The sequence below is a fragment of the Grus americana genome, chromosome 3 (assembly GCF_028858705.1).
Source record: "Grus americana isolate bGruAme1 chromosome 3, bGruAme1.mat, whole genome shotgun sequence".
Classification (NCBI taxonomy): domain Eukaryota; kingdom Metazoa; phylum Chordata; class Aves; order Gruiformes; family Gruidae; genus Grus; species Grus americana.
Window position 1 is genome coordinate 46,162,528 of NC_072854.1, and position 26,511 is coordinate 46,189,038.

The window sequence follows — 26,511 nt, forward strand, 5'->3', positions numbered from 1 at the left end:
AGTGATATCTTCATTTCCACTTAGGACTCTGAGGTGTTGCGCTTCCAATGTTCAGAATTTTAACCTTCTCTAAATGTTTCCTGGGTTTTCAATTCTCAGACCTTAATGTTAATGTAATTATTTACATAACTAAACCCAAGTATCATATATCACTACTATCACAAAAAAAAAAAAAAAATCCTTAAAAGGTACAAAAAAGCTAGAGAATATAATAGTACATATTCATGATTTAAAAAAAAAATCAAACAACAACAAACCCCAAACAAAATAGATTTTGTAAATCAATTTTGTCAGGAAGAACAAATTACAAAGCATTTTAAAAAGCCTATTTGTTGAAGTAGTATTGACTAACAGAACCAGAACTGATGGAAGTAACAGAGAACCCAATTTAAAAACCATATTGTTCAACTTTTGGCTTGGTCCAATCAATTTGATGTGTCAATGGAAGCTCCTAAACTTTATTTTCCCTCATACCGCAGTTGCTTGGATGTCCCTGAGAGTTTCCTATATTACAAGAAATGGAAGGTTTGTTGTATAAACTGAGCTGGCATGTATAAAAGAAAAGGATGCTTACAGAAGAAAAGAGTGAAAGGGACTACAAAACACCAAAAGGAAAGGAAGCAGAAAGAAAAAAGCAATGAATCGAGAAGTGAAGAGGGGATAAGTCTATTTAGGAAAGGGAAACAAGGAGAGGGGTAGATAAGTAGAAGAGAGTAAAGAACTGAATGAAAGGAGGATATGTTAAAGGATAAAGTTTATCTATATAGATACAATCAGCAAACCTTTGATTTCTCTAGTCAACATGTAGACATGTGACTGCAGTGTAGACAACATGAATTATGACCCATCTTAAAGATTTTTTTCTTCTAACACAAAAAAAATAGCTCGATAAAATGAGAACCTGTATACTGTTTTCTCTACAATTATGACCATCAACACACATTACTAAATATATTTTTGAATCTATTAATGCTTTTTGTGCTATGTATTTATGAAGTGGTACTAGCACTGCACAGGCTCCTTATGCTTAGATAGATACTTTTAGAAATAATAGTTATATGTATACATTCGACAGGGAATTAAGATGAAAAAGTAGAAAACGGCACTGGTAACTATCAGAAAAATAAATGAAAAAATGAATGCATTTACATTTTTCTCAATTTCTGCATTCAAAAATTGACAAAAGATATTATATATTGCTGAATTAATTTTTCTCTTCCCCATCAAGAATCATCACCTTATGATAGTTATGTCTTTAATGTAAGGGAACAAGCCAGTTCCAATGACATTTATTTCATTATTCACATGAGCAGAATTTGGTATTGGGAAAAATAATGAATCTAAACTCTCTTTTCCTCTAAAAGAGTACAAGGATCGAATTAGCTGATTTGGATTAGTCTATAGCGATTAGACTGCTCCTTCAGCACATGCAGTTTTAGTGTTAGTTATTTTCAGTACAGAACCGGAGCTAAACACTTTTGCCATGTAGTCGCCAGCATAAACCATCCTAAATTCACACTGCTGGGAATTTATTCAAAGATGTTCTTCTTGCTTTTACAATCAGCAGTGGTTATTTTTTTTTTCCCTCTGACTTGTATTACAGCGGTGGCCTGTGGTGCTGTTAGTCATACCTGCAAAGCAGTGTAATTTACCACAGGAAAACTGAAGAACCCTTAGCAGGAGAGCTGGCGCATGTACTACTATCCTGTCATTTTAGCAGCAGGGAATCCTAGTCATTTTTAGCTGACCTCTTACTTTCACATAAATCAATGTAATAAACACAACTATTTTTTACCCATAGGCACAATCCAAGGCTTAAAATTCTCATGACAATTTATTTAAAAATATAACTCTCTCATATCAGTGTAGTGTAAGAATATTATCACTTTCTATTAAGAAATAATGGCACAATTAATAGGTTCATTAACCAGAAACAGACACACCATTGTGACTATAAAACACATCTAATGTTTCTGCATTTTTATAACTTCATTACTATTTATCTTTCTGAAAACAACTGTAATATTAACTCATAACAGGCTATCTTAAGAACAGAAAAAGTATCTTAAAAATAATATAAGGAAATATACATCTTACTGACATAAAAAACGTACAACTCCGATGCAGGGAACTTAATGCAAGGGGAGATTTTTCCCTGGACTCAAAGACAGGCAGGATTGGGCCCATGTGGAAAAGGTTTTGCTATCCTTCACAGATTTTTTGATGAACAAACAAAAATACCTCCTGTGCTTTCCTAACATTAGGTTGATTAGGAATCCACCTTTTAATAAAAAACCCTTGAAAACCAATTTGGGACTCTAGCAGCATTACAAAATATTTATTATAAAAATAAAGTTTATTTCTACCTTTTATATTCTAATCTTTGAACAAGCTAGATTTTTCTCAAACTAGTAAGTAGTCATTTTCTTTGTTCCTGCACATATGTAAACTGTTGAACCATTTACTTTAAGCTAATAGAACTTTTTTATATTTTAAATTTATTATACTTAAAAAGCTTTTGTAGAAAGATAGGATTCCATTTAAGTAGATACATTACCCTGTGCCTGAAATACATTCCAGTCAGAGTATAATTCAGCAAGTTGATGACAATGCTGGCTCCAAAAGAAAGGAGGAGACCAGATTGGACAAGAATGAGCTAACAGATTGTGCAGCCCAATTCTGTCCCTTTGAGTGTGATATATTGTTTCAAGATGCTAAAAACCCATACTTTCTCAAAGCATATCTGTTGTGCTGGTTTTCCCATTTTCACAGAATCCTCATTATTAGTACTCTGTACTCTTTTCAAAGCACGTCAGACTCAGACCATATGCCACTGAATAATGCTTATCAATTGTCTAAAATGCCCAATAGAAGAAAGATGTGCCAAACAAAAGAATCGTGAAAGTTATGAAGTCTTTTACAAAAATAATTACATATTTCACATCTGCTACAGATGTTAAGTGAAATAAAAACATCTCCTTGTTATAACTAAATGTTAATTTTTTATGACACGCTTTTGTGTCATAAAAACAACATCTTGTAGAAGGAAGTTGAACTTCTATAATGAGTGAAACACTTAGAAATCATTCTTGGGTTCCCTCCTGATCTTCAAAGGCAGAAAAAAATTCATCTTATAAAATTATTTTTGATAAAGAGTTGACATCCTCATACTTCAGAACTCTCCCACACAAACAAAATGCCTAAAACACCTCAGATAAGATTATTCAAAAAAACATTTAAAAATATCGTTTGAGCAGTTGATATATATTATTAAAACTTATACATTTAACACTAAAAATCTCATTGAAAAGACAGCAATATACCTATTCATGACACAGACCAGATTCTTCTATTCCTGTTTTATAGCACAGCATTACCTCAGAACAATAACATGGAGATAATAGGTTATTTGATTTAAAGGTTAGAACAGGAAAAGTCATCTTTTGTCTTTCCAACAATTCTTGGGATTTTTTTTTGTTTGTTTAGCAATGCAAAACAGAACTTTATGGTAAAATTTAATTCACTTTCACGCATATGTCTATGCATATTTCCACACAGTGTACAAACACGTATACAAATCCATAATTGGCTCACACACGTTTATACACTCGCATCTCTAAAATCACAGAATCAGTATGGGCCTGATTCATTCTTTTGGAGTCAACGAATGCCCTTCATTCAACTGCCCTCGAATTCCATGGAAGCTGGCTATTGCTTGGTATGGATGCTGTTGAATACTGCAGTAGGTATGTTTGTGCTAAAGGATTTTAGTTATTTCTAGAGGTTTCATAAAGAACAGTCTTAACAAGATGCAGATGGTAAAATGATGCACAAAGCAGAATGCAAAAATCATTGCGGTTAAAGTTAAGACTGTGTACATGGGTACATTTCTTCTCAGTCCTTGCACTGTAAATATTAAAAAAAAAAATTCAAGTATCTGGCCAGGGAATAAATTGCTTAAAAACAACCAAAACCCAAACAAGAAAACACCCTGCTTGTTTGCTGGTGAGAACTGTATTCTAACTTCAAACAATAAACAGTAAATATGACTTTGTACTTTTGATTTAGGTTAAAAACAAAAAGCAGTAAAAACATTAGAGAAAAATAAATAAACTGAAAACTCTATTCTAATAAATTATGTTGTAGAAAGATTGCAACATCTGCTGCCACCACAGATGTAGATGCAATTTCTGAAAGAGGAAGACTTGTTCCTCTTTAGTCAGCTCCTAATGTAGAACAGTATAACTGATCTTACCCAAGCTTGAACATCACAAATGGGTGGCACTGTCTGTTTCCAAAAGGATAATCTTTGAACAAGAGAACTGATGGGTCACAAGCTTGAACATCACAGTCCTGGCTGACAGCTCCAAATTAGAATTTTAGCTAGAAAGTGTATATTTAAAAATCATCCCATGATTACACAAAAAAAGCAGGGTAAGCATAAGGTTTTCTTTCTTCATTGGCACATTGGCATCAATGAAAAATACAAAGAAATGAAGAATTACTCAATTTACAGGGGCAGACTTTTCTTTGAGATGCACCGCCTGTTCACATTTCTGTCATGATGCACCTGTGCCTTATAAGTACAACTAGGATGATCTTTACAGAGTGATGGCTACTGAAGAGTCCTCGCAACTACTGCAAATGGCAGGGAAGGCAGCTTCAGCTGCTTCTTCACTCTTTGGTGAAAAAGAAACTCTGTGTTGGGACTGCAAATTCTAAGAGGGATAGAGAGCTCATTTTGGAATGTGCATGGACAAAGAAAAAAACCCACCTCTAAGGCTCTAAAATAGGTAACTATTCTTTCTTCTCCAAGAGACTGCCCACTCATACTCTACTTCAGGCAAACTGTGGCAGTCCTGCTTAAATTCTGAAGAACTTCTGCAAGCTATGCATAGCAATTGGCAAATGTAGGGATGAGCTTTGAAGTATCAGCTACAAATCTCAGTAAATAGGGTATTTCAACATCGTTGGAGCCTTTCTTGCACAGACTAAACTAGACAGGAGGTATTTGAGTGGACATTTCTTCATAAAAAGCATGCACATAGCCTAAAACTTATTTGGATAGAATCTATTAAACAGATCTAACTATTGTTGTGCAATAACAGGTTCAGTAGAATTGGAAAACTTATCAGTACTAGAAGCAGCAATTTTCATCGTCTTATGAAGACTGCCTGCTGTCTTGACTTTCTGAATACATTTCAACTTTCTGAATACTGTAGGAACATGGGTATGAGCAGGAAAAAGACATGAAGTTCAATGAAAGCATTCAAGAATCATCATCTCCAAAACTGAATGAAGCTGCCTGTGATGTATATTTTCAGTAGATGGATGTAGAACAAAATTCCTTCTCGACTATAATTGCACCTGTTAGACTACTGACTCCTCTGAGGGAAAGAACATTTTGTGTGATTCCTCCATGATCAGGCATGCTGTTGTCTACTTTGGTGGCAACAGCTGAAGGGTTGTTTCTGTACATCATTTATACATACAAATATGTATTCCAGAAGCTTCATACAAATTCACATAGTTTGACATATAACTGACTGAAATAGTCTGAATTTGATACTTGGACATGGGTGGCAGAGATGGGGGTGGATTTGCCTGTTATCTGAGAGTATTGTGAAGAGAAGCAGTCTGGAGCTTTGTGAACAGAACTTCACATGCTGCAAATGAGAGCCTGCTTTGGCACTACCACTACAGGGAGAATCTCTACAGAGAAGGTGAGGGAAGCTAAGATGATGGCATAGCTGATAAACAGGTACCAAAGATCCAGAATTGGTGTCTCTCCCCCACTTCAATCCCTCCCCCACAAGGCCTGAATCTCTCTGTTACCATTACAGAAAAGCTGCCATGCAGGATACCAGAGAAAAATCACTTTTAATATAAGAAAATCCCTTTTAATATAAGAATTTCTGTCTACCTCAATATCAGTCTTCCACATTTTATTATGGATAGCATTGTTTATAGCATTTTAAGAAGCCTTATAAAGTCTACCCACTGGGTAGCTAACATAAACATAGACTAACATTTGGCCATCATGTAGCAAAACCAATTACACCATTAAACAAAACTAACCAATGAGTTCTCAAAGGAATCTTATGTCAGCCAAAATTAATATCATACAAATAAGGCTGAATGAAGAAAAATGTCAAGGCTTGTTTTAAAGCTTGTAAAACTTTGTATACAACCATTTATGAAAAAAATCTCTCATATCTCAACGTACTTCACAATTAACAATTACAAATATTTTGAAAAGAAAGTAATTTGACTGTAAGTTCCCCTAAAGGAACACTGGTTGGCAAAGAACAAACATGAAAATTGACAGGCAACAAAAATTGTTGTTTAAAGGAAACAACAATTTATTTCCTCTAACTGGTCCATTTTTAATCCCACATGGAATTAAGAAACACTTGAAATATTTGGGCAGGTGTTTAAGATAGGGAATACCTACTATAAAGTAGGGAATACCTACTATAAAGTAAGTATCCACCAGTTCTACTTTTAATACTTAAAAATGCTATAGCAATATGGAGATAATTTTGTCTATATTTCACCTAGTCCAAGCTTGACTTTAATATAACTTCAAGTTAAAATTTTTAAATTAAAAAAAATATTATGGATAAGGAATTAAGCAGTACATACACTACATGAGTAGCACTACTATAGCTTTGTCCTTTGCTTCAATGTCAAATGAAACTCAGGCTAACCATGCTCATTTAAAACACAAAACTACAAACTGGTCCCATAATTACCTAAAGAAATGTCCACTTGAAATTGTGGGTACTTCAAACGCAACTGTATTCTGCATAATAGTGGTAAGATATAACAACTTAGGACTTAATCCTCAGTCTTTTATATTTACATAATCAGAACTGAATAACTTGGTAGGTATCTTATGCTCCAAACATTCAGCTTATTAATTCAAATACAAATCATATGCAAATGTTATTAAACTAATAAACGCAAAGTCTGGCTGTCCTTGTTGGCTCCTCTTTCAAAACCTTCAGAGGTATATTCTGAAACATATGAAATATAAGGATTCCTTGCTTTTCCAGTAAGTGAAGAAGCTTCAGTTACAGTTCTTTTCAGGAGCAGTAGTGGCTCACTGGACATTAGGAAGCTATTCATCTTAATGCAAGTCATTTAGGGCAAGCTGCGTGTTGCATATCCTAACTGTAGTTGAGATTACTACAGTAAACTGGAACAAGGTACTAGAGTACTCTGCTATGCAGTAATGACTTTGATTTGAAATGTTTCTGTTTTGCTCAAGAAAACATTAAATAGATGTTATACAGTTAGAAAAGCAGCATCAAATGGAGACACATTTTGGTACTAGTAGTTTATCAGCCAAAACACCCATTTTCTCTTTTAAAATCCACCCAAAAAAGGACAGATACAGATGTTATGCTTTATAGCACAAAAATCACACTTTTTTTTTTTGAAAAAGCAAACAAAATCAAATAATCTCATCTAGAAACCTATACTTTTTGGCACATATTTTTTGGTATACAATTGTATAACTATTCATACAACTGTTGATACATAAATATTTCTACAGTATTCAATTTGGACCTTGTTTTTATGAGTCATGCATTTTGCTCTGTTTTGGCCCTGTATTATGACAGAAATTCCTATGGAGAAGGTCTGCAACCATCGGAGAAAGCTAACTTCAAAAAATCTAGGAAATCTGAATATTAACCAAAAATTTGTTTTGAAGCAATAGTATACTATAATCAAGACCATTAGTCCAGAAGAAAATAAATAATTCTGTATTCAGAGCAGGTGCAGAACTGAGTGCAGTAAATAAAATCTAGTATCCATTTTGAAGAATGCAGATGAAAGAGAATATTGAATGGTGGTTTATTATATGACCATCATTCATGTTTTGCAATAAATGAAAGAAGGATTTTTGAGAAACAATAAAAGAAAATGTAATTAAAGAGTATATTGCTTGAAAAAGAATAAAAATTTAAACCTTTACTCCAGTATTGCTTAACATCTGAGTATTTTACTGTAATCTTTATGTATCTATAAAGATATTGGCAGAAGCTATCTTTTTTTATAACACTGATTTATTTCATTGATATGCAAACCCGAACCATTCCTAAACAGTTGGTTCTGCAGTATGTCTATATGTATATATGTGTGTGTATATATATGCATATATATGTATGAATATAGATGGACAGACACATGTATATATACATGTGTACATATATTCACACAGATATATATAACCCTCTACACATACAGTTATCTTGTGAGAAGGAAGATTTTTTCCTAAAACACTGAGATTTGGTTTAAATTCCAGCTAAACATCTATATGCCACAGATTTCCAGCTGTAAACTTTGGAGAACACTAGTGCTCTTTTCTTTATTCTTTGTATTAAAGACTTGTATCATGTGATATATGTTGTCTGGCACAATGGAACTAGCATTATTAATAGCTATGCAGGAAAAACAAAGATAAAAGAGTTTGTGTTCTAAAGTTCAGACCTTGCAAAGATGCTTATATAGTCTTAATGCTGACACTACTTTTAATACATATTGAAATTTAGCACACGCATAGCTGCTTCAAGATCTACCCTCAAATGACTCTTTTGTTTTAGATATATTTTCTTTTCAAACAAACATCATTAAAATAGAAGCAAAACACAAATAATGCAGGTAAAAGGATTCTACCTCTCTTTCATCCATCTTCAGCCATTGTTTGGGATCATCCTCGGTGGCTAGGAAAGCTATCAGATCTAAGGCAGTAAGCCTTGTCTGACGTCTGGATGACACAAAAATAAGAACAGGCTTGGCTGGAGAATGACTCCGAATTGCTGTTGAGGAAAACAGAACTTGAGAATTAGGCCCATTAATGACAAAAATTAGAGTTTCTCTTTGTAATACCTAGAGAGCCGATATACCTTGTTGCAGATGATACACAGGTATGTATACTTAGTCTCTATTCTGCCAGATAGATACAACTGAGATGAGCGTATACAATCTCTGAATCAAAGATCATATAACTATGCTTAGCTGAGTCTGAGTTAATTTGCCCTGCTACTTCAGTGATAATTGTAAGCTACAGATTTAAGAGAAGCAGTTAGCTAAAAAACCCCACCAAAACCCCACAAAACCTGGACAAGCTTTCTAGACTTCAAAGCTTGTGAATTTCTCTATCTCAGTCTAATAAGTATGCTGTTTTTTCTACCCTATTGGGATATGTTGTCTCAGGCTAAGCGCCATCAAGGTCCAAAACTTGCTTTCTGCCTGACCCAGAGCTCAGACTGCATAAACTCATGTCTGCCTGCAAGGGATCACTTCAATCTACCAAAACCAGAAAAGGTAAAAAAGGTAGAAAGTGACTTTCCAATAGCTGCTGTGAAAGGTGGGCACTGTGGTAAAAAAGAACTTTGTTTCTGTTGTTTACTAATTAGTCTGATATCTTGAAACCAATTACATTTTAGGACTTTTTTAAAAGCTTTTTCTTGCTCAACCCATGTTTGAAAAGTTTCAGGTTGCAGCAAAATTTTTATGGTCTCAGGAATAAGTATTGCCATGGAAATGCTAAAATAACCTTGACTATATCACGTCAGACAAGTGGGGAAAAAAGCCCTCAATAAATCATACGTCTACAGATTTTCTAACGTCAACAAGCACTAGAAGTATAAACAGGTGTACGTAGAATTTCAACTACTCTCTCTAAATCTCTTACAAATCCACTTGTGTGTTTTCTCATGTAATTCTCATTCTAGCAATTAAATTTATGCATTGTTAATTTCTGAAAACTATTTCATACTATCCACCACCACCCATTCATTAATACTACCCAGCATGTGCTGCTGCATATACACACACTATACAGTTGTGAAATTATTAAAATAGGATAATTCATGCCTATTTATACCTTCCAACTATATATGCCAATATATCTATATATTTTAAAAGCCCAGCATCTAATGGAGTTTTGTTGCTTCAGGAACAGGTGTGGCAGAACAGCCCAAGACAGATTTATTGTTCATTAGTGTTTTTGTACAATGCTCTTGTGGAGGTGTAAATAATCTGAGCTGTCAAGATTGGTCTCTAGTCCACAATCAATACTTTGCTTCTGTCATAAGGCTAATTAAAGCAGCTAAAAAGTCACCTCACAAATGTCACCTCACAATCAACAGCAGTTCACATTACAGAATTTATTTTGGAGGTTATTTTTAATTGATATAATAAATATTCCTTATGTAACCAAAACAAAACATGTTCAAATAAAATATGAGCGTTTTTCTTATATCCATCCTGCTTGCCAGCTTCGTTAAAAATAAAAAATTGAAAACAGAAGCATATCTGGATGCACTACAAATTTTGAATTTTATGGTTATTGCTTTGAAACTAGAATTATAGGAGGTTAGCCTGACTTGCAACTTCTGTTCACAATTTTTTTAATGCTTACATACAGCGGTCCATATGAAAATACCTCAGCAGATCAACAATATGAATGGTTTTATTACTTTCTAAATTTCAAATATTTTTACACAAATGTTTCTTTATGGTGTCAAACACTAAGAGAAAACACATTTTATTTCCCCTTCATTAGCACTGATTTTATTCTTCTGTTCTAAATACATTACATTCCGCTGTTATATGTTGCATTTGCAGCACACTTTATGTTTCAGACAAATAGCTTTGGGCCATTAGCAGAGCAGATTCCCCCATACATGCCAAGAGTACATACAGTAACATATGTTGTGAATGTGCTGCAAATGAACTGTGTAAAGTGCTCAAAGTCTTTCTTTTACAGAAAGAAGCAGAAGGTCTGGGAACTTGTTGCTTACCCTGAAATGCAGGTTTGTTCATGCTGGCCATGCGAGGACAGTAATGCTGGCCAGGGAAGCCCTGAATGTGCACCTCCAGGGGAACTGGGCGTACTGATGGTCGGAAGTTGAACAGACCCATCTACGAGAAAACAATTTTTTCAAGTTTAACCTTGAATTATCTTATAAATTCCTATTTTGTTTTTTCTGCAGCACAAATACATATCCATCTTCTGAAACATTTTTCATACCTGATTAATATTTAACCAGTCAGCAAGGTCTCTGGCATTTGCTAAAGCAGTGGATAAACCAACTACTCTTACAGGCTTCTCTGTGTGAGATGAGATGAAGTTTGTTCGAGACACAATGACTTCCAATACTGGGCCTCTCTCATCCCCTAGGTAAATGAAAAGTTCCATTGACAAACAGAGAAAAAGAAAAGGTTCAGACGTCAAAAAATACATTCACGTCATGAGTACCAGCACACCTCTTCAAATTTAGCAACAATTCTGATTAAAAACAACAAAACATGCTCACCTAGCAGATGGATCTCATCTATGATAAGAATGGAAACTTTCTGAACATAGCTTCTGTTCTGCCAGCTTCTGCTGACACCATCCCACTTCTCTGGGGTAGTAACAATCAGGTCAGCTTGGGCAATAGCTCTCATATCAGGAGTCACATCTCCTGTCAACTCCACAACCCTGTAATCAAGGAAGACGGTGGCTTGGGTTTACAAAGCTTTATAACATCTTAATGTTCAAATATTAACTCCTAAACATTAACTCTTAAAAGAGAGAAGAAAGAAGATTAAACAAAGTAATTTTGTTTCTGGTCAAATACTTCTAACAGGATTTTCAAAACTGATTTAAGTAAATAAACTTGTCTCTTTGTTTACCTAGCAAATACCATATAAATACCAAACACATTTCCTTAGCAAAACCATATAAAAAGAAGAGGGTGAATATGAGTCCCAAACCATCTATGGTTAATTTTTCAAAATTAAGATAATATAAGAATATTAATATGTTATAATGTGAATCATAACATCCTGTCATAGCCAGGATGAAAGCTTTCTAGAAAGCTAGCAAGTTGCTGCCTGCTGTTCTGTATAGATCTCTGCTTTGAATAATGAGGCTAGCCTGCAGTGTATATCCATTTGTTGGTGAAGTTCCATTAAGACTGGAGTAGAAATTATCCTGAGGTCATTTTTTGGGAAGATTAGCTGAGTTTTTCCAATTGTTTGCCTTCTTATTCTTTCAAGTTCTACAAACAGCATTTGAGATGACCCATCATTTTAGACCGAATATAATGGATTTTTGACATTTCTATGACACATTCTACATCCAGTTGAACATCTAATAAAAATCCTCAAAGTAATGTGTATCTTCTGTTCAAAATTTCAGTCATAAGTAATAGAGTAAATTTCAAAAGGGAAATATTACCCCAAAATATTTTAAAATTCTGAGGCAAATCATTTATGCTCACAGAGCATTAAAATTGGAAAAAAGAAAAAAAATTTGCCAATTAATAAGTTACTGGTAATTTGATGTACACAGATTAGCACCTCTTTCTGTTGAAACCTGTGGTGTGCTTTGAGCTTGAATTTACAAAAAAAAGCTATATATAGGAAAGGAAAAGGCCCTAAATAATGCATCCTATGGAAATAATTTTTAACTCAAGAAAGTATAATTTTGGAAAGCATCAACATGACTGATATATCTTATATTTCATAAAGTAATGGTTGAACTCCAACACCTGAGAAGATCAGCAAACAATTAATGTTACCAAGGAGTAAAATTATATCTACTTTATATATGAAGGACAATATATGAATACTCTACTCCTATGAGTTCCTTATAGCTGAGGTTTCTAAAGAAAGCTTACAATTGGATTGCAATTTCAATTTGCAAGAGTACTGCAGAGAGAAATCTGAGCTTCCTATCTGTTATACTGGCAAGTAATGTGAATGAAAATAGCTGGGTATCAAAGTGTATCCCTTTTTTAACTTTGATTTTGTGATCACAACAGTGACTATTGATAGCTTTTTTTATTTAAGTACTGGAAATTTGAAGGATAGTATACAATCAAAACCTATTTTGAAATACTCAAAAGTATTCTGCAGATTTTATTCATACTTGATGGGCTGTTCTTTTGCTTATCATTTCTCTGATTAGGTAAGGAGAAACATACTTTTTACCAAGTTTTTCTTCAATCCTAACTTTCCAGTCCTCTATTCTCTCACGAACGAGTGCTTTTAAGGGCGCAATATACACTGCCTGCAAAAGAAAAGTCACGAAACTAGACGTTAAACAAGAAAACTTTATTAAAGTGTACCTGCAAGGAAAAAAAATATTTAATAGCTGTGAGATCCAAACATATTAATTATCTATAAATAATTAGGCCTGAGTTCCTTAAATGACCTACAAGAGAATTATATTTAAAACCAAGTTAACACTTGAAAAATACTGCTTTGTTTCCTGAGCCATTAACAAGCAAATACATTAAGAAAGAGAAAGAATAATTTCTTGAAATAGAAGTATTTATCGCACCATTTAATATCAAAACATGCTTCTATAAATAACACCATTTTTACCAGGACTATAAAATCTGCTAGCTAACATTCTAGAATAGAAATAATCAGAATTTCCAACAAGCAATATCTTACCTGATTTCTAGTTATGTCATTAAATTATTAAAACATTACCAATTAACTAAAAAAGCTGTACTGGGGGCCCCAGTACAGGAGAGACATGGAGCTGTTGGAGTGAGTCCAGAGGAGGGCCACGAAGCTGATCAGAGGGCTGGAGCACCTCTCCTATGAGGACAGGCTGAGAGAGTTGGGGCTGTTCAGCCTGGAGAAAAGGCGGCCCCAGGGAGATCTAATTGCGGCTTACCAGTACCTGAAGGGGCCTACAGGAAAGGTGGTGAGGGACTGTTTATCAGGGAGTGTAGTGACAGGACAAGGGGTAATGGGTTCAAGCTGAAGGAGGGTTGACTTAGATTAATGTTAGAAAGAAATTCTTTACTGTTAAAAGTGGTGAGGCACTGGAACAGGTTGCCCAGAGAGGTTGTGGATGCCCCATCCCTGGAAGTGTTTAAGACCAGGGGCTTTGGGCAATGTGGTCTAGTTGAGGGTGTCCCTGCCCATGGCAGGGGGGTTTTAACTAGATGATCTTTTAAGGTCCCTTCCAACCCAAACCATTCTATGATTCTATGATTCTATTTTAAGCAAAATGTCACAATATTTTCCTCAAAGAAGCCTGCTGTGCAGAGGAGAATACTCTGACATGTAGAAACAAGATTTGTTTACAGATTTGTGGTTAAATATTCTGAAGCTTTTGAACATGAAGAAACTGCTACATGAAGAATTCACATACATTCTTTAAAACGTATAGCCAGGTTTTCAGCTTTATTAAAACTTAAAAGATATATTCCTTTGTCAATTGGCTATTTTATAAGTCTGATAAGCTGAAAATGTATGAGTGTCTTGTTTACCTCACTGGGACTAACAAATTACATGAAGATATTGACAATTCAAAGATGAATCAGGGATTTATGTGCATGATCGCTGTTAATTTCAAAGGTTATTCTTTGGTTAAATCTTGCAGTCAGATACAAATATCTTTTCCAAAGACTTTAAAGCTAAAATGTGGTTAACTAAGACAAGATGGTTAAGTCAAGATAGAGATATATATTCACTTTGGAAACAAAACCCCAAAAGCTGAGTTGTTCAGCTTTTAGACAATTTAAGAAATAAAACACAGGGGCAAGTTGGAACAGAAAATTGGCTTGTAGTAACTAATTGCCACTTATTTGTTTAAATAAGAGACTGGGCTAGTTGTATTCACATGGAGGGAAGCTAATAGCTATAAACCAGTACTACTGCTAGTAGAAGGACATTAAAGCAGGGAATGCAGGTAAGTACAGAAAAGGAAATCCAGCATGCCTGTATGTCATGTTTTTATATTTAACTCTAGTTGTACACTGATTAATATATAAAGTTGAAATAAAAGCATAATGTACATAACGCAGTACCATTTTGTATCCAGACAGGTATAAATTGGAGAAAGCAAAACTCAGTTTGCCATAGTCTTTTTCCAGGCTTTTGTACTGCTGAAAACATGCCTACACAAAATGATTCTAGTGAACCTATTTTTACAAACCTTTGATGTGGGATACTTGTTAAAAACTCTGAAGATGGCTAATTCAGCTGCAACAGTTTTTCCAGAACCTGTAGGTGCTCCAAGAAGAACATTACAGTCTGTGTGATAAAGTGTATGAAATATCTGGGTCTGGATAGGATTGAAGTGTGTGAATTTGTACAGGGCTTCATATTCCCGATGTCCTAAGGCTGTGATAGGCAAAGGCTGAAGATCTAGAAGCTCTAAAAACACAAAATAACCATAAGTGCATGACAAGAGATGGCATGACATAACATAGTTTATTATGAAGATAAAGATATTAACCAATACTTTAGTGGAAAACAACTTACACTGGAAATTTTTTTACTTAACATCTGATATGACACAGAGACCACACTTGGGTCATTGTTTAACTTTGATGAGGAATAATAAAAAGTTGATTTTATAGCTCTGAAGTATTTCTGGAAGTACGGTTGTTAGTATTCTGATAGCTGTGAATCATCCATTTGCATAAATTAATCTTTTTCTTAAAGTTGTTTCCATTTCACCCGGTTGTAGTATGTTCTAAACTCACTGTATTAGATTATATGCACGTCCAGATTCTTATAACAGAATGTGGAGCTGAAGGACAGCATAGTCTATATATTTCAGATTCAAGGAAAAAATCTATTTAAGAAGGAAGGATTCTTCAGAGTTTCTAAGTTGATGGAGTAATACAAATCATATGAGTACAACTAAATTTTGCGTCTAATCCTTTAAACATGTAATTAAAGACATAATCTTAATAAACAAACAAACAGCCTTTCAATATATGATTCTCAACATATCTTGAGGGCATCTGCTATCCAAACAATTAGAGATTGTGGAATTTGGAAGACGATATATATAACCAGATTGGATTTGGAATCCTACCAAATTAAGGAGACTGCAGTGATTCTGCTAGGCAGATGCTTGCTTTGAAGTTTGGTGGTTGTTTTTTTTTTTGGTTTTTTTTTTTTTTTTTGTGGCTGGAGGTCTCATTGTCTTTTCAGGGTGCTTCCCATTAAGGTATGATATGGGAGTCATAAAAATCTACTGAGGCAATGATGCCTAATATTCTTCACATGCTTTTCACTGATACCTTATGGCTGTTTTATCATTCCCACTGAAACTGTGATTTCTTGGGCTCTGTTGAGGAGAAAGAAGGTTTTTTGCCTAGCAGGGCCTCTACGTACTTCATTGTTGAGTGGGAACCAGATGGGAATTGAAATCAATTACCATAAATCCTAGAGGCTCCATAACTGGTGATGTGTAAATATCTTTCTGTTTCTTCTGAATAGTAGTCAGTGATCAGTCAATTAGATAAAAAGGTTACACATGCTTTTCCAGACAGGGTAGGTACAGTGTAACAATAGCTAAACACTTCACAAACACATGTGAATTTATGCATGCCAAAGGACAACACCGTAAGAGAACTTGAGTATTTCTGAAGGCATTCACTTCACAGACAGCTAGATGAGCCAAATGTAATTACAGTGGAAAGGTTTTACAATGACATCAGGCACAATGAATGTATAAAGCAATTTATGTATCCAGAAAAAAAAGAAGCAAAACACAAACATATGCTTCTGTGCCAAGTGTTAAAAAAGGAGGGGGAGGGGAAGGCCATGACTTGATCTGTAGTGCTGAGTTGAAATGTGATGTTCAGTACTGTAACAATGCTTGCTATGATGAAATTATTTTAGTAAAAATAGTAAAATCTTTCATATTTTCAAATTTTTAACTGCTTTTGGTTTTTTGCTGAATACCATTTACAATACCAGCATCCACTCTAAAATTATTTTGAACTGGTCCAGAAGAAATGTAATACTTACAAGCACTATGATAACACATACTGTAACAAAGATATTTGCTTAGTTTTATATGACAGTTTCAATTTTCCTATGGTTTATAGAGAACCTGGCGTAACTAAAAGGCTGGTATTATGTTGAGATTAAGTAAGCTGCTTTTTTTTCAGGAATTTAAAATTTTATAGAACTTTAAAGTTAGTGAAGAAACGTTCTCAGTAATACAAATATATCACAAAGTGAAATTTCATATACTTTTCTATGATGAAGCAGAAGTTAAGAGATTTATTGCATTATTATAAGGGAAATCAATATAAGCAAGAGGAATTAAAACAAAATGATCAAATTTGAAGTTACCTGTGTGGGGTGGATGTCTCTCTGGAAGAATCAAATGTTGAAAATTTATGATACATACGGCCTCTGCTCCTAGCCATCTATCGGACACAGCTCGAATGTAATATTGAGAAGGAAGAGGTTCAAAAATTGGGATTGTGAACACCAGCAGTTGAGGTTCTTTAGTAATGACCTAATGCAAACATGTAGAGAATAATTACTGCACAGACAAATCAGTGACTTGAAAAATCATAGTTTGCCTTACTTCCATAAGCATTACCAACAAAAAGCAGTAAAGTATGTGTGCAACTCCATGTGCAAAATGTTCATATCGTTATAAAATATTTCAACACTGGGTATGGATTTTGTTTCCATGGACTTCAAAAGATAGAAATAAGGCTGACTCTTCATCTTTTTCTTTAACAGACGAAACCATTACAGCCTTTCTTTTTTCACCTGGAAATAACTGTCCTACCAAAGGAGGAGAAAAAGGAACATTTGAGAACATTTGAGATTAGAAAGTGGAAGTCTTTGTGGAAGTCCAAGCTTATCATGTACATCTAAAACTGAATGCTATGTCACTGATTTGAAAATCTGCTTAGGTCAAAATACTGTTTGGCCTTACAAATCCACATATCACTAACTTTATTTTTGTCTTGCTATGAGATTCTGAATTAAATTCATTACCTGTTTTTTTTGAATGATGAAGTACTCTGAATGATAAATATGATCATTAGTAGGGTCTTCTACCCAAATCCACCAGGGCTCTCCTACAGTGCCATGTACCTTTAAGAGCAGAAAAGATAGCTTTGTTATAGTTCTCTAGATTTGCTGGGTATATTGGATATATTTCTAAATTATGTAGACTTACAAAAGAATAAATAATAAATAATTATGGATATTAGAAATAAAAGCAATATAACTTTTCTAATTAGATCAGTCTTCTTGAAGATTATGTTTCAATAAGAGTTTGCTTAAGGTACATATAATATAAATGGACGTGATAGAAATGCCACTGAAACCAGTGCCTCAGTTGTTTATAAATAGATTGAATTCCCAGAGTTTCCTCTAGGCTCCTAAAAAAGGACTCCTCCTCCTTTTTCCTCCTTGTACTTCTGTCTTTGGATTCTGTATAGAGGATTATCTTTTGCTACTGTTCATTTTTCAGTGAAAAACATTCTCTTAGGAAAAAAAGGACGCTGAATTGTGACACTCCTCTCTCCCTTCCCCTCTCCTCTAGAAAGACAGTAAGTAGATTCTGAAGGCTGTAGATCTAGTCACGGCTACAGGTGAAGTAAGAAGAACATAAATAGAGCTGGCTCTTGATGATTCCCGTGCCGTCTGGCAACATTTTATTCCATCCTAGATTTTTGTTTGCTTTGCTGTGTACCTTATTTTGCAATCCCAGCCACAAATCACAGCTAGGTGGGATGCCCAGTTAAGAATTTTTGTTTCTTTACCAGAATAAATGACGTGTGCCAACGTGCAAGCATTTTACTTAAATACCCAGGAAAAGAAGAAAAATGCATAGTAAAGGAGTATGGAAGACATACTATCAAATGAACATAGATTTCTGATGTTTCTGATGAGGACTGTGATAAGGTACAAAGCCAGTATGAAGATGAGAAAAAAGTTGGAATTATTCCTAAACTTTAGTTAATAGGAAAAAACACAAAGCGCATAGTGGCTTCTAATGGCATTTTAACGCTACAGGAATCTGGTATTGATTCACATAGCACATTATTTTCAGCATAATTCAGTATTGTGTATGTGTTGGAAAACAGTTTGTACTGGCTTCTGAAGACAAAAATATGCACTAAGAATAGAATTAAGGTGCTTTTGTTTCTTGTTTAGCACAGTTGCATAATAGATAAGTAATGGACAGTAAAGACACTGTCATTCATTTTCATTACATTTGAATTTCACTAATGGCTTCACTGAGAACTGAAGCAGTGAAACCGAATGGACACAGTTCACTGCAGGTGACATTTTGAAAAATTACAGTGAGACTATTACTTCATCAGGCTTCAGGAAAATTTAAGAGAGGAAAGAAGAATTAAGGAAGGTGATAAAGCTCAAAGCTCAGAAATTTTATTATCAACTGTAACAGCATCTTAGTTTTGGAGAGTCCTGACAAAGTTGCATGGGGAAAGAAGGGCAAGGTGGGAACAGGCAACACAGCACGCTCTCCAGTAATGATTCTCAAGAACTCTGGGGAGCTCTTAAGAGCTGACACATACCTGTATTTTGGGCAACCATTGCCCTAAACCTGCATGTCTGATATAGGAGTCAGCTAATTAACACTAGTTGCATTATTCTGTATTTCTGCTGGACTCCTCATGGCTGCACTAAGGTTTATTTGCTCTGTCTGGGTACATTTATAGTCCTTTGCTTCTAACAATATAATAAGAATTTTCCACTGGGATATGGTTCACACGTTTTTACTGAACTTAAGGGTTCCCAGCACTGAAAACTGCAGCCATTAAAGATCAAGATGATGCCATATCTCACGACTACCAAAAGATATCTTCTTTGTCTTGGAAAGGCAAGTGCAAAATTTGTGATGAGATTGCTCTAGAATTAAGTATCCACGTAAAGAAACAGTTTTTAAACCATCAAATGTCAGCAAAACAAGGTATTTCAGTTAAGTACAGTATTTAAATTTTTAATATTCTGATTTTATTTGACTACTCCCATTCTTTGAATGGAATTTTTTAGCAGTGAGGTTTTTTACCAGTTACAGCTATACCCAAAAGTTTCTATAGTCTTCTTCTGAATAGGTTGCTAAAATACTGTGTGATGATGGAGAAGCAGTTTCAGAGTGTCAAAGGTTGAATTTCAAAGACAGTTATTAATTTTTAGAGACTATTAAAATTTAACAGCTTTTTTTTGTTTATTTACTGTGATAGAAGTTTAATTTACTGAAGAAACAAGAAAATCAACAGCTACTTCACAAAAAAAAAAAAAATTTTTCCAAGTTTCAATGAGTACCAGTATACAAATTCACACAAAAAGAGCTCCATAAGTTCAATTGATAAAATGATCACAACATTTCCAAAGCAACCTTTAGGAAAACTGTTTCAAACGGTCATAGCAGAAAATAGGTTTTTGCCGAAGTTTTTCTATAACTTCAGAAGTTCAGAATTGAAATAAGAGAGTATAATTCTGTGCGGACCCCTTTTCAATTTGTAAAAATATAGAACCACTTAAATTTTGTAGAAAAATGTAAAGATGGAATGAGAAATTACTTTGCATTAAAATACAGTTTAGTATGAAGAACAGTTGTGGGTTTTTTTGTCTAATAGATTACAGGTAAGATGGATGAACGACTGAATAACAAAAACTTGTTTCAATCCTAAAATGCAATGCCTGTTTGCCTTCTGAAGTATTGCACATAAATAAGGCAGCAAAAGATAACTCATGTTATAATTCATGTTAGGAATCCATTAAAATATTGCTGTAATAAATCCATGCAGCAAACAAAGTCTAACTTTATACATTTTGATTGTTAATCTCCCATTCATTTCACCAAGCTAAATTGGTGAAACTTCTAAAAGAAAACAAAAAGCCTTTAGGCAGGGAAAATAAATTCTAAAATCATCTAAACATTTGTGGAATAAAACTCTAATTTACTTGTGATTAAGGTAACTTTGTAATCTAAGGGATTTAAAAATTATTTTTAAACAAAAGAACAGATACTTAATGTCCACCTTTCAGAATAATGTATCTTAAGCCTAAAGCGTAAAAAAAAGAAAAATATGCTTGCCCATTGAGGTATCTTTGCCTTGTTTCCGTAGAAAGTTTCAGAAGTACCAGCAACAATACAATGCCCCCATGTGGGCATTTGTATTTCAGTTAGATTTATCTTAAATGCATTTCTAATGAACAGATTTCTGAATCAAAGGGTGTGGGTATATCTAAACTTGCAACGAGTGCAACTCCTTTCATATAAATTGCACCATAAAATATAGATGAATATAATTCATAGAATCATAGAATCTTTAAGGCTGGTAAAAACCTCTAAGATCATCAAGTCCAATCATCAAATTCCAAACATATATCAGTTTTTCTGTTTAGAGAAGTCCCAACAGAAAAAAAGGCATTGATTTTGTGAATGTACATTGGTAAAGCCATAAAGGGCAGCAGAACTTGGCAGACATGAACTGTATTTCAAGGCTTTACTTTCTGCATTCGACATTCATTCATAGTTCACAGAGCCATCTCTTGTCTCCCTTTTTCCTGCTTCTCCTTTTTGGGCATATAATTCAAATCTCTGTGTTACTACTATTAATATTCAGTATAAGCACTTGCTTGAACATGTTATAAACAGTGCAATCCTGTAACAATGAACAGAAATAAAAAGATGATCTTTGGGTGCCTTTTTCTACAAAAGTCTTACAGGTCATTCCATTCCTATTATCAAATTTGGCTTTTAGCTAAAATAAGTATTTTTTTTCCTTATCTAAACATCTATGGACTCCCTGTGATCACCTCCTTTACTGAAGCTAAACTAATGCATCCTATCCTTCTTCCACTTCCTTTTTTTTTTTTTTACCTGATCATTCCACGTGAAGTCAGGAGCGATGTTCAGCCGAACTCGGAGCACCGTGCGGGTGATTGGCTGAATCGTTGCTTCCATTATGATGGAGGGGATTTGATGGACACATTGTTTTACCTTTAACCCGATCTTCACATGATGCAGCATATGACCTGCCAAGAAAACATCAGGTGTAACAAATTTGCATTTCCAGAAAAAATAATACAGCTCCGACTTTCAAATAGGCTTTTAGAGAGGAGTATTACTGCTTGCTTGTTTTGCTCTTGGGTGCGTAAATGTCTGACTCTCTTGACCTGGCATGTCTGAATATTTTGTAATACTTAACTTGAATTAGCAATTTAGAGCCTAGAAAAATCAGTATTAACCCCCCTGTTGGCTATGACTAAGGGGTTAAAATAACTATTAAGAATTCACACTGAAAACATATTATGTCAAGCTAGTTCTCTTTCCTTTACTGACTTTTTGACCAGACTCTTACCAATCCATATAGTTCTTTTTTAAAGCATGAACACTGACCTTTTACTTAATGAAGGGTACACATTTGAACTTGTACAATTCCTGTGTAGTGATTCAAAGTACACAGAACGCTTTTCATAAAACTGAATAAAGGTAGTTAATAGCTTAAAAATGCATGCAACTAGTAAACATTTCTCAGCAGCTCTGATCTTTCAAGATACACCAGTGTGTAACTGAGACAAAGGAAAAACTAAATGTTGCAATGTTTTTTATTTTCTATCACAGTCATGGTAACTGAGGCAATAAAGTCATTATATTAATTAAAAAAATATTTTACAGCTGAAATCTCTGTTCTCTTGCTCTTCATTTTAAATATAAAACAAAGTATGTAGCAGTGATTTCTTTTTTTCCTGAAATATACTGCAACTTCTAGCTTATTTAGGAAAAGAAGGTTGATTTATCACATTTTCACTGAAATTGCTTATATAATTATGTGGAGCATATTTTAAATTTAAATTGTTATGGTCATAAGTAGTCACTATCAAAAGCTACCTTATAAATGGCTACCGATATTTTCTGATATCATTATGTGGTTCCTGTGCATGCATTCCCATTAAAAAAAAAAAAAGAAAAAAAGAGAAGAAATCCTATTATTTGCATTATGTGCGAAGTGAAAAGGTGATATAAAGTTTTTCTTGCTATTGCACAAAATTTAGGAGCATAACATCTTGCAATTGCCAATTTTTTTATATTGATCCTGACTTTCCCTCTTTGGCTTTTCTTATTTGACAGACTGGCAGATTTTGTCTCACACAGGTGTTTAATATACTCCGAAGTAATGAATGGTGATCTTGCTTAAGAAGCAAATCCCTAATGAAAAAGGTTTAACACATATTTAACCAGCTTAATTTGCAGTTGGTAAAATAAGTGCACCTCCAGCAATTGGATTATTAAAACCCAAAACAATTATATTGGTAGAACTTGGTGATACATGCAGTATTATAGCGTACTTGCACAGTAACTAGCTTCTGTAATTCGAGGTGAAACTTCAGAAACTGTGTTAAAGGTAAGTGCCAAATATTCAAAAATATGACTCAATACTCAATAAGATTAAGTAGGCAAGTACACTTTTTCATGCCAAAAATCACGTTCTGTATCACGATGTGTGAGGTGAACTTCTGTGTTTGTACAGGTCAGCACTGAGGTTTTGTACCTGCTAAGGGAAAATAAGGCTCTTCCTCCAATTTCTGTAAAATACTATAAAACTCCCCCCCGCCTTTTTTTTTAAATAGTCACATTATGAGAAACTACCAACGGCATTTAAGAAATATTGAAACCTCATGAATAAAAGCTGACTATTCGAGAAAATAGGTACGTTTAAGAAAAGAATCAAAGATTTTGTTTCTTCCACAGTGATTGTCATCTGTATTCTGAAACACCAGGACTGTTTCTCTCAGATAACACAGTAATTTCTTGGCTTTCCGGAAGCTCCATGGTTACATTGCAATAGCACATAGGCTGGTGTTGACCAATTTGTGGTACAGGGGAATCCAGGATCTGTGCACGCAACACACTCTTCATTCACTGGGAAAGCTGGCACCCATCAGATGCTCTTCTCTCTCCCTAGGCCATGGCCTGAGTTAGCCAGCTAGCTCCTGTCTTTCTTATTCTGTCTCCCATGTCACAATAAGATTTAAAAGGGAAGAAACGCTAAGACTGAAACCAGTCCTATGGAGTCAGAGAACAAGGCAGCACCTGGAAGCTGTGCCTTTTCTCACTTTGACGTGGCTTTGAATTCAAATAGAAATAAGGTGGCTGCCAGGCCAGCACTTCCTTCACACCCTTGGTGCCAGAGAGGCTTGACGTGAAGAAGTATGCTGTGTAACAGCAGTTCACAGAGATGCACAGATCAACTTGCTTTGATGTTTATAAGTCTGAAGAGCATGAAACATCATTACATATAGTCAGCAATGGCCTATTTTCACAGGCAAATCCCAAGTCTCATCTACTTTCAAACTAAGTTAATATAAAACAAAACTAGACATTTAATAGGTATATATTGATACACTTCCATCTTGTCAATGCTAGTTCCACTACGTTGAAGAAAGCAAAACTGGTTTTGTATTTTAACACAAAATTTCTCGCTTCTTGAAGGGCAGGTATGGGGAGAAAGAAACATAAAAAAAGAAAAGAAAAAAAAAAGCACTAATACAATTAATGGAAAGGAATATTAAGTACTAAAAAGACTGTAAAAATACACAACAAATTAACAAATCTGAATATAATGCTTCTGAATAGAAAAGCACAATAATGTTAGCATTTAAAATAAAATGTTATATTTTTAATACATTTAAAATTACTATATATTATAATGCACAGTTAAAGTAAGCTTTTAAAATTGTCTCATAGTCCTTTGTCTTAACTTATTAAATAAAAACATAGCCTCTAATTCTGTAAACTCTTATATATTTGTTCAACTTTATGTAGCAAAGTTTCCTAACTTAGGAATGTAGTTCTCTAGTCAAATAAGAGAAATATCAAGTCAGAGGTCATAATGTCTAAAAAGCTGTGACTATGAATTTTATTTTTGTTGTAAAATTAGATTTTTTTAAAAAATAGCAGTTTGTTTCTCAACAATCTGGCAATAACAGGTGCAAAGAGAACCCAAATAAGAAAAAATACACTAAAATGGGAAAAAGAAATACATTACAAGGAAATTTTTTTTCCAACTTCAACCAGCTGGTGGACAGTTTATGCACAACAGTTTATAGACACATACTAGAAATTGTCTTTATGTCTATCAGTAGGCTTGTGGATTTTCTCATTATCGAAGTGTCAAATCCTTTAAAAAATTCCATTAAGGTTTTGCTGCAATGACACCAGTGACAATGAATTCTCCATGTTCAATGAAAATTAATGCAGTGTTTCAGAAGCAGGCCATTTACTGATAGTATACCAGGACATAATAGTCCGCTTTTATTCTTTTTCACGTTAATTGTATTTCACTAAAAAAAAGGCCATATTTTGCCAACTGGCAAAAGTAAATAGGTGTCTTTTATAGTAGTGTATTATGCAATGTGAGCAAGAAGGGAAGCACAGGTCAACATAAATATGTATATATGTACATATACACACATATATGTAAATACATATCAACATACATCTCCATTCCACATGTGTTCTGGGGTTGGCAGGACATGGGCTAGCTTTACGCTCAAAGCTGTGCCATATTACAAGCTGTGGAGACTGAATAAACCTTCTTTATTGGACAGGCCACAATACCATATTAATGTGTTTACATGGCTTCCAGACCAGAGTGGGTATATGAATGAATGGCTCAGATTTAATCCTAACTTGCTCATTGATTACTAACAGTTTAAGAAGAGCAGCATTGCTGATTTCTCACCTATTTCATCTTTTCTCATATCCTTCATCTTGTCTACAGTGAGATTCTTCTCTTCCAGCTTTGAGAGGACTGATGGTGGTAACACTGAGAACTGTCTCAAAGGGCTAACCCAGCCCCACAGCCTCTTGTCAATGACTTTGCTGAGATTCAGTAGTCGATATGTCATTGCAGGCCAACGTTTCCTAAGGGCAATCTCGAAAAGAGCTCGAACAATACGAGCTGCATTCTGGAGAGTGGAAAAAAAAAAGGAAAAATGTTGTAATTCTCACAAGTATTCTTTGTAAAATGAAAAGGATCCCATAGACTCATCTTTGACAAACCATGACAATAGATTTTTCTTTTCAAACTTATTTCAAATATTCTTGAAAACTTTATTTTTTCCACCACTGTCTAGTGGCAGAACTACCTCATGATTACCTTCAGAAATTATGAAAAGAAAGATGTGCAACTAATTCAAGTTGTAGTGTCAAGTCTGCCATAGAATTTTGATCACGGTTATTCTAATATTAGGGAGTTCTAAATTTATTGTCTCTCAATCTCTTCTGAAACAAATTCACTTACTGTACTTAATACCTTCCTCCTTCTCCCCCCAGGTAATATACACCTGAAAACTCAGTTTATATGGAAATTCAAGTTTTAATTTTTCACTTCAGTTGTGCTTCCATAATAGCATCTCATTTCACACTGAATTTCACAACATTTACACAGAACTTTAACAGTAGTGATGGTTTTTAAATACGTTACTATCTTCTGAGACTACTGTATAACCAAACTGTATAAATCTGCTTTGCACTTGGAAAATTCATTATTAACATAAGCTTGAATGAGGTCAGTCTTATCCTGAAAACATAAGGATGTTATGAAATTCTTTACATAGACTTATCAAACTGTATTATGAAGTTGTGGCGTTTTTGGTGGGTTTCCCCCCCCCCTTTTTTTTTCTTTTTTTTTTTTTTTTGTCTAGCAGTACTATGCCTGGATTAGCAATTTT

The 26,511-nt window shown here is 34.4% G+C and overlaps 1 protein-coding gene across 1 annotated transcript in view; it reads right to left on the reverse strand.

Moving 5' to 3' along the window:
- ASCC3 (activating signal cointegrator 1 complex subunit 3) overlaps positions 1 to 26,511 on the reverse strand; it is a 276,779-nt gene that overhangs the window by 58,385 nt on the left and 191,883 nt on the right. The window contains exons 21-30 of the mRNA XM_054820094.1: positions 25,521 to 25,746; positions 21,656 to 21,810; positions 17,788 to 17,886; positions 17,125 to 17,293; positions 14,963 to 15,183; positions 12,990 to 13,075; positions 11,334 to 11,500; positions 11,048 to 11,193; positions 10,818 to 10,938; positions 8,686 to 8,828 (exon numbers count right to left, since the gene is read on the reverse strand). Of these exons, the coding sequence (XP_054676069.1) occupies positions 8,686 to 8,828; positions 10,818 to 10,938; positions 11,048 to 11,193; positions 11,334 to 11,500; positions 12,990 to 13,075; positions 14,963 to 15,183; positions 17,125 to 17,293; positions 17,788 to 17,886; positions 21,656 to 21,810; positions 25,521 to 25,746 (1,533 nt within the window). The remainder of the gene's footprint in view (positions 1 to 8,685; positions 8,829 to 10,817; positions 10,939 to 11,047; positions 11,194 to 11,333; positions 11,501 to 12,989; positions 13,076 to 14,962; positions 15,184 to 17,124; positions 17,294 to 17,787; positions 17,887 to 21,655; positions 21,811 to 25,520; positions 25,747 to 26,511) is intronic.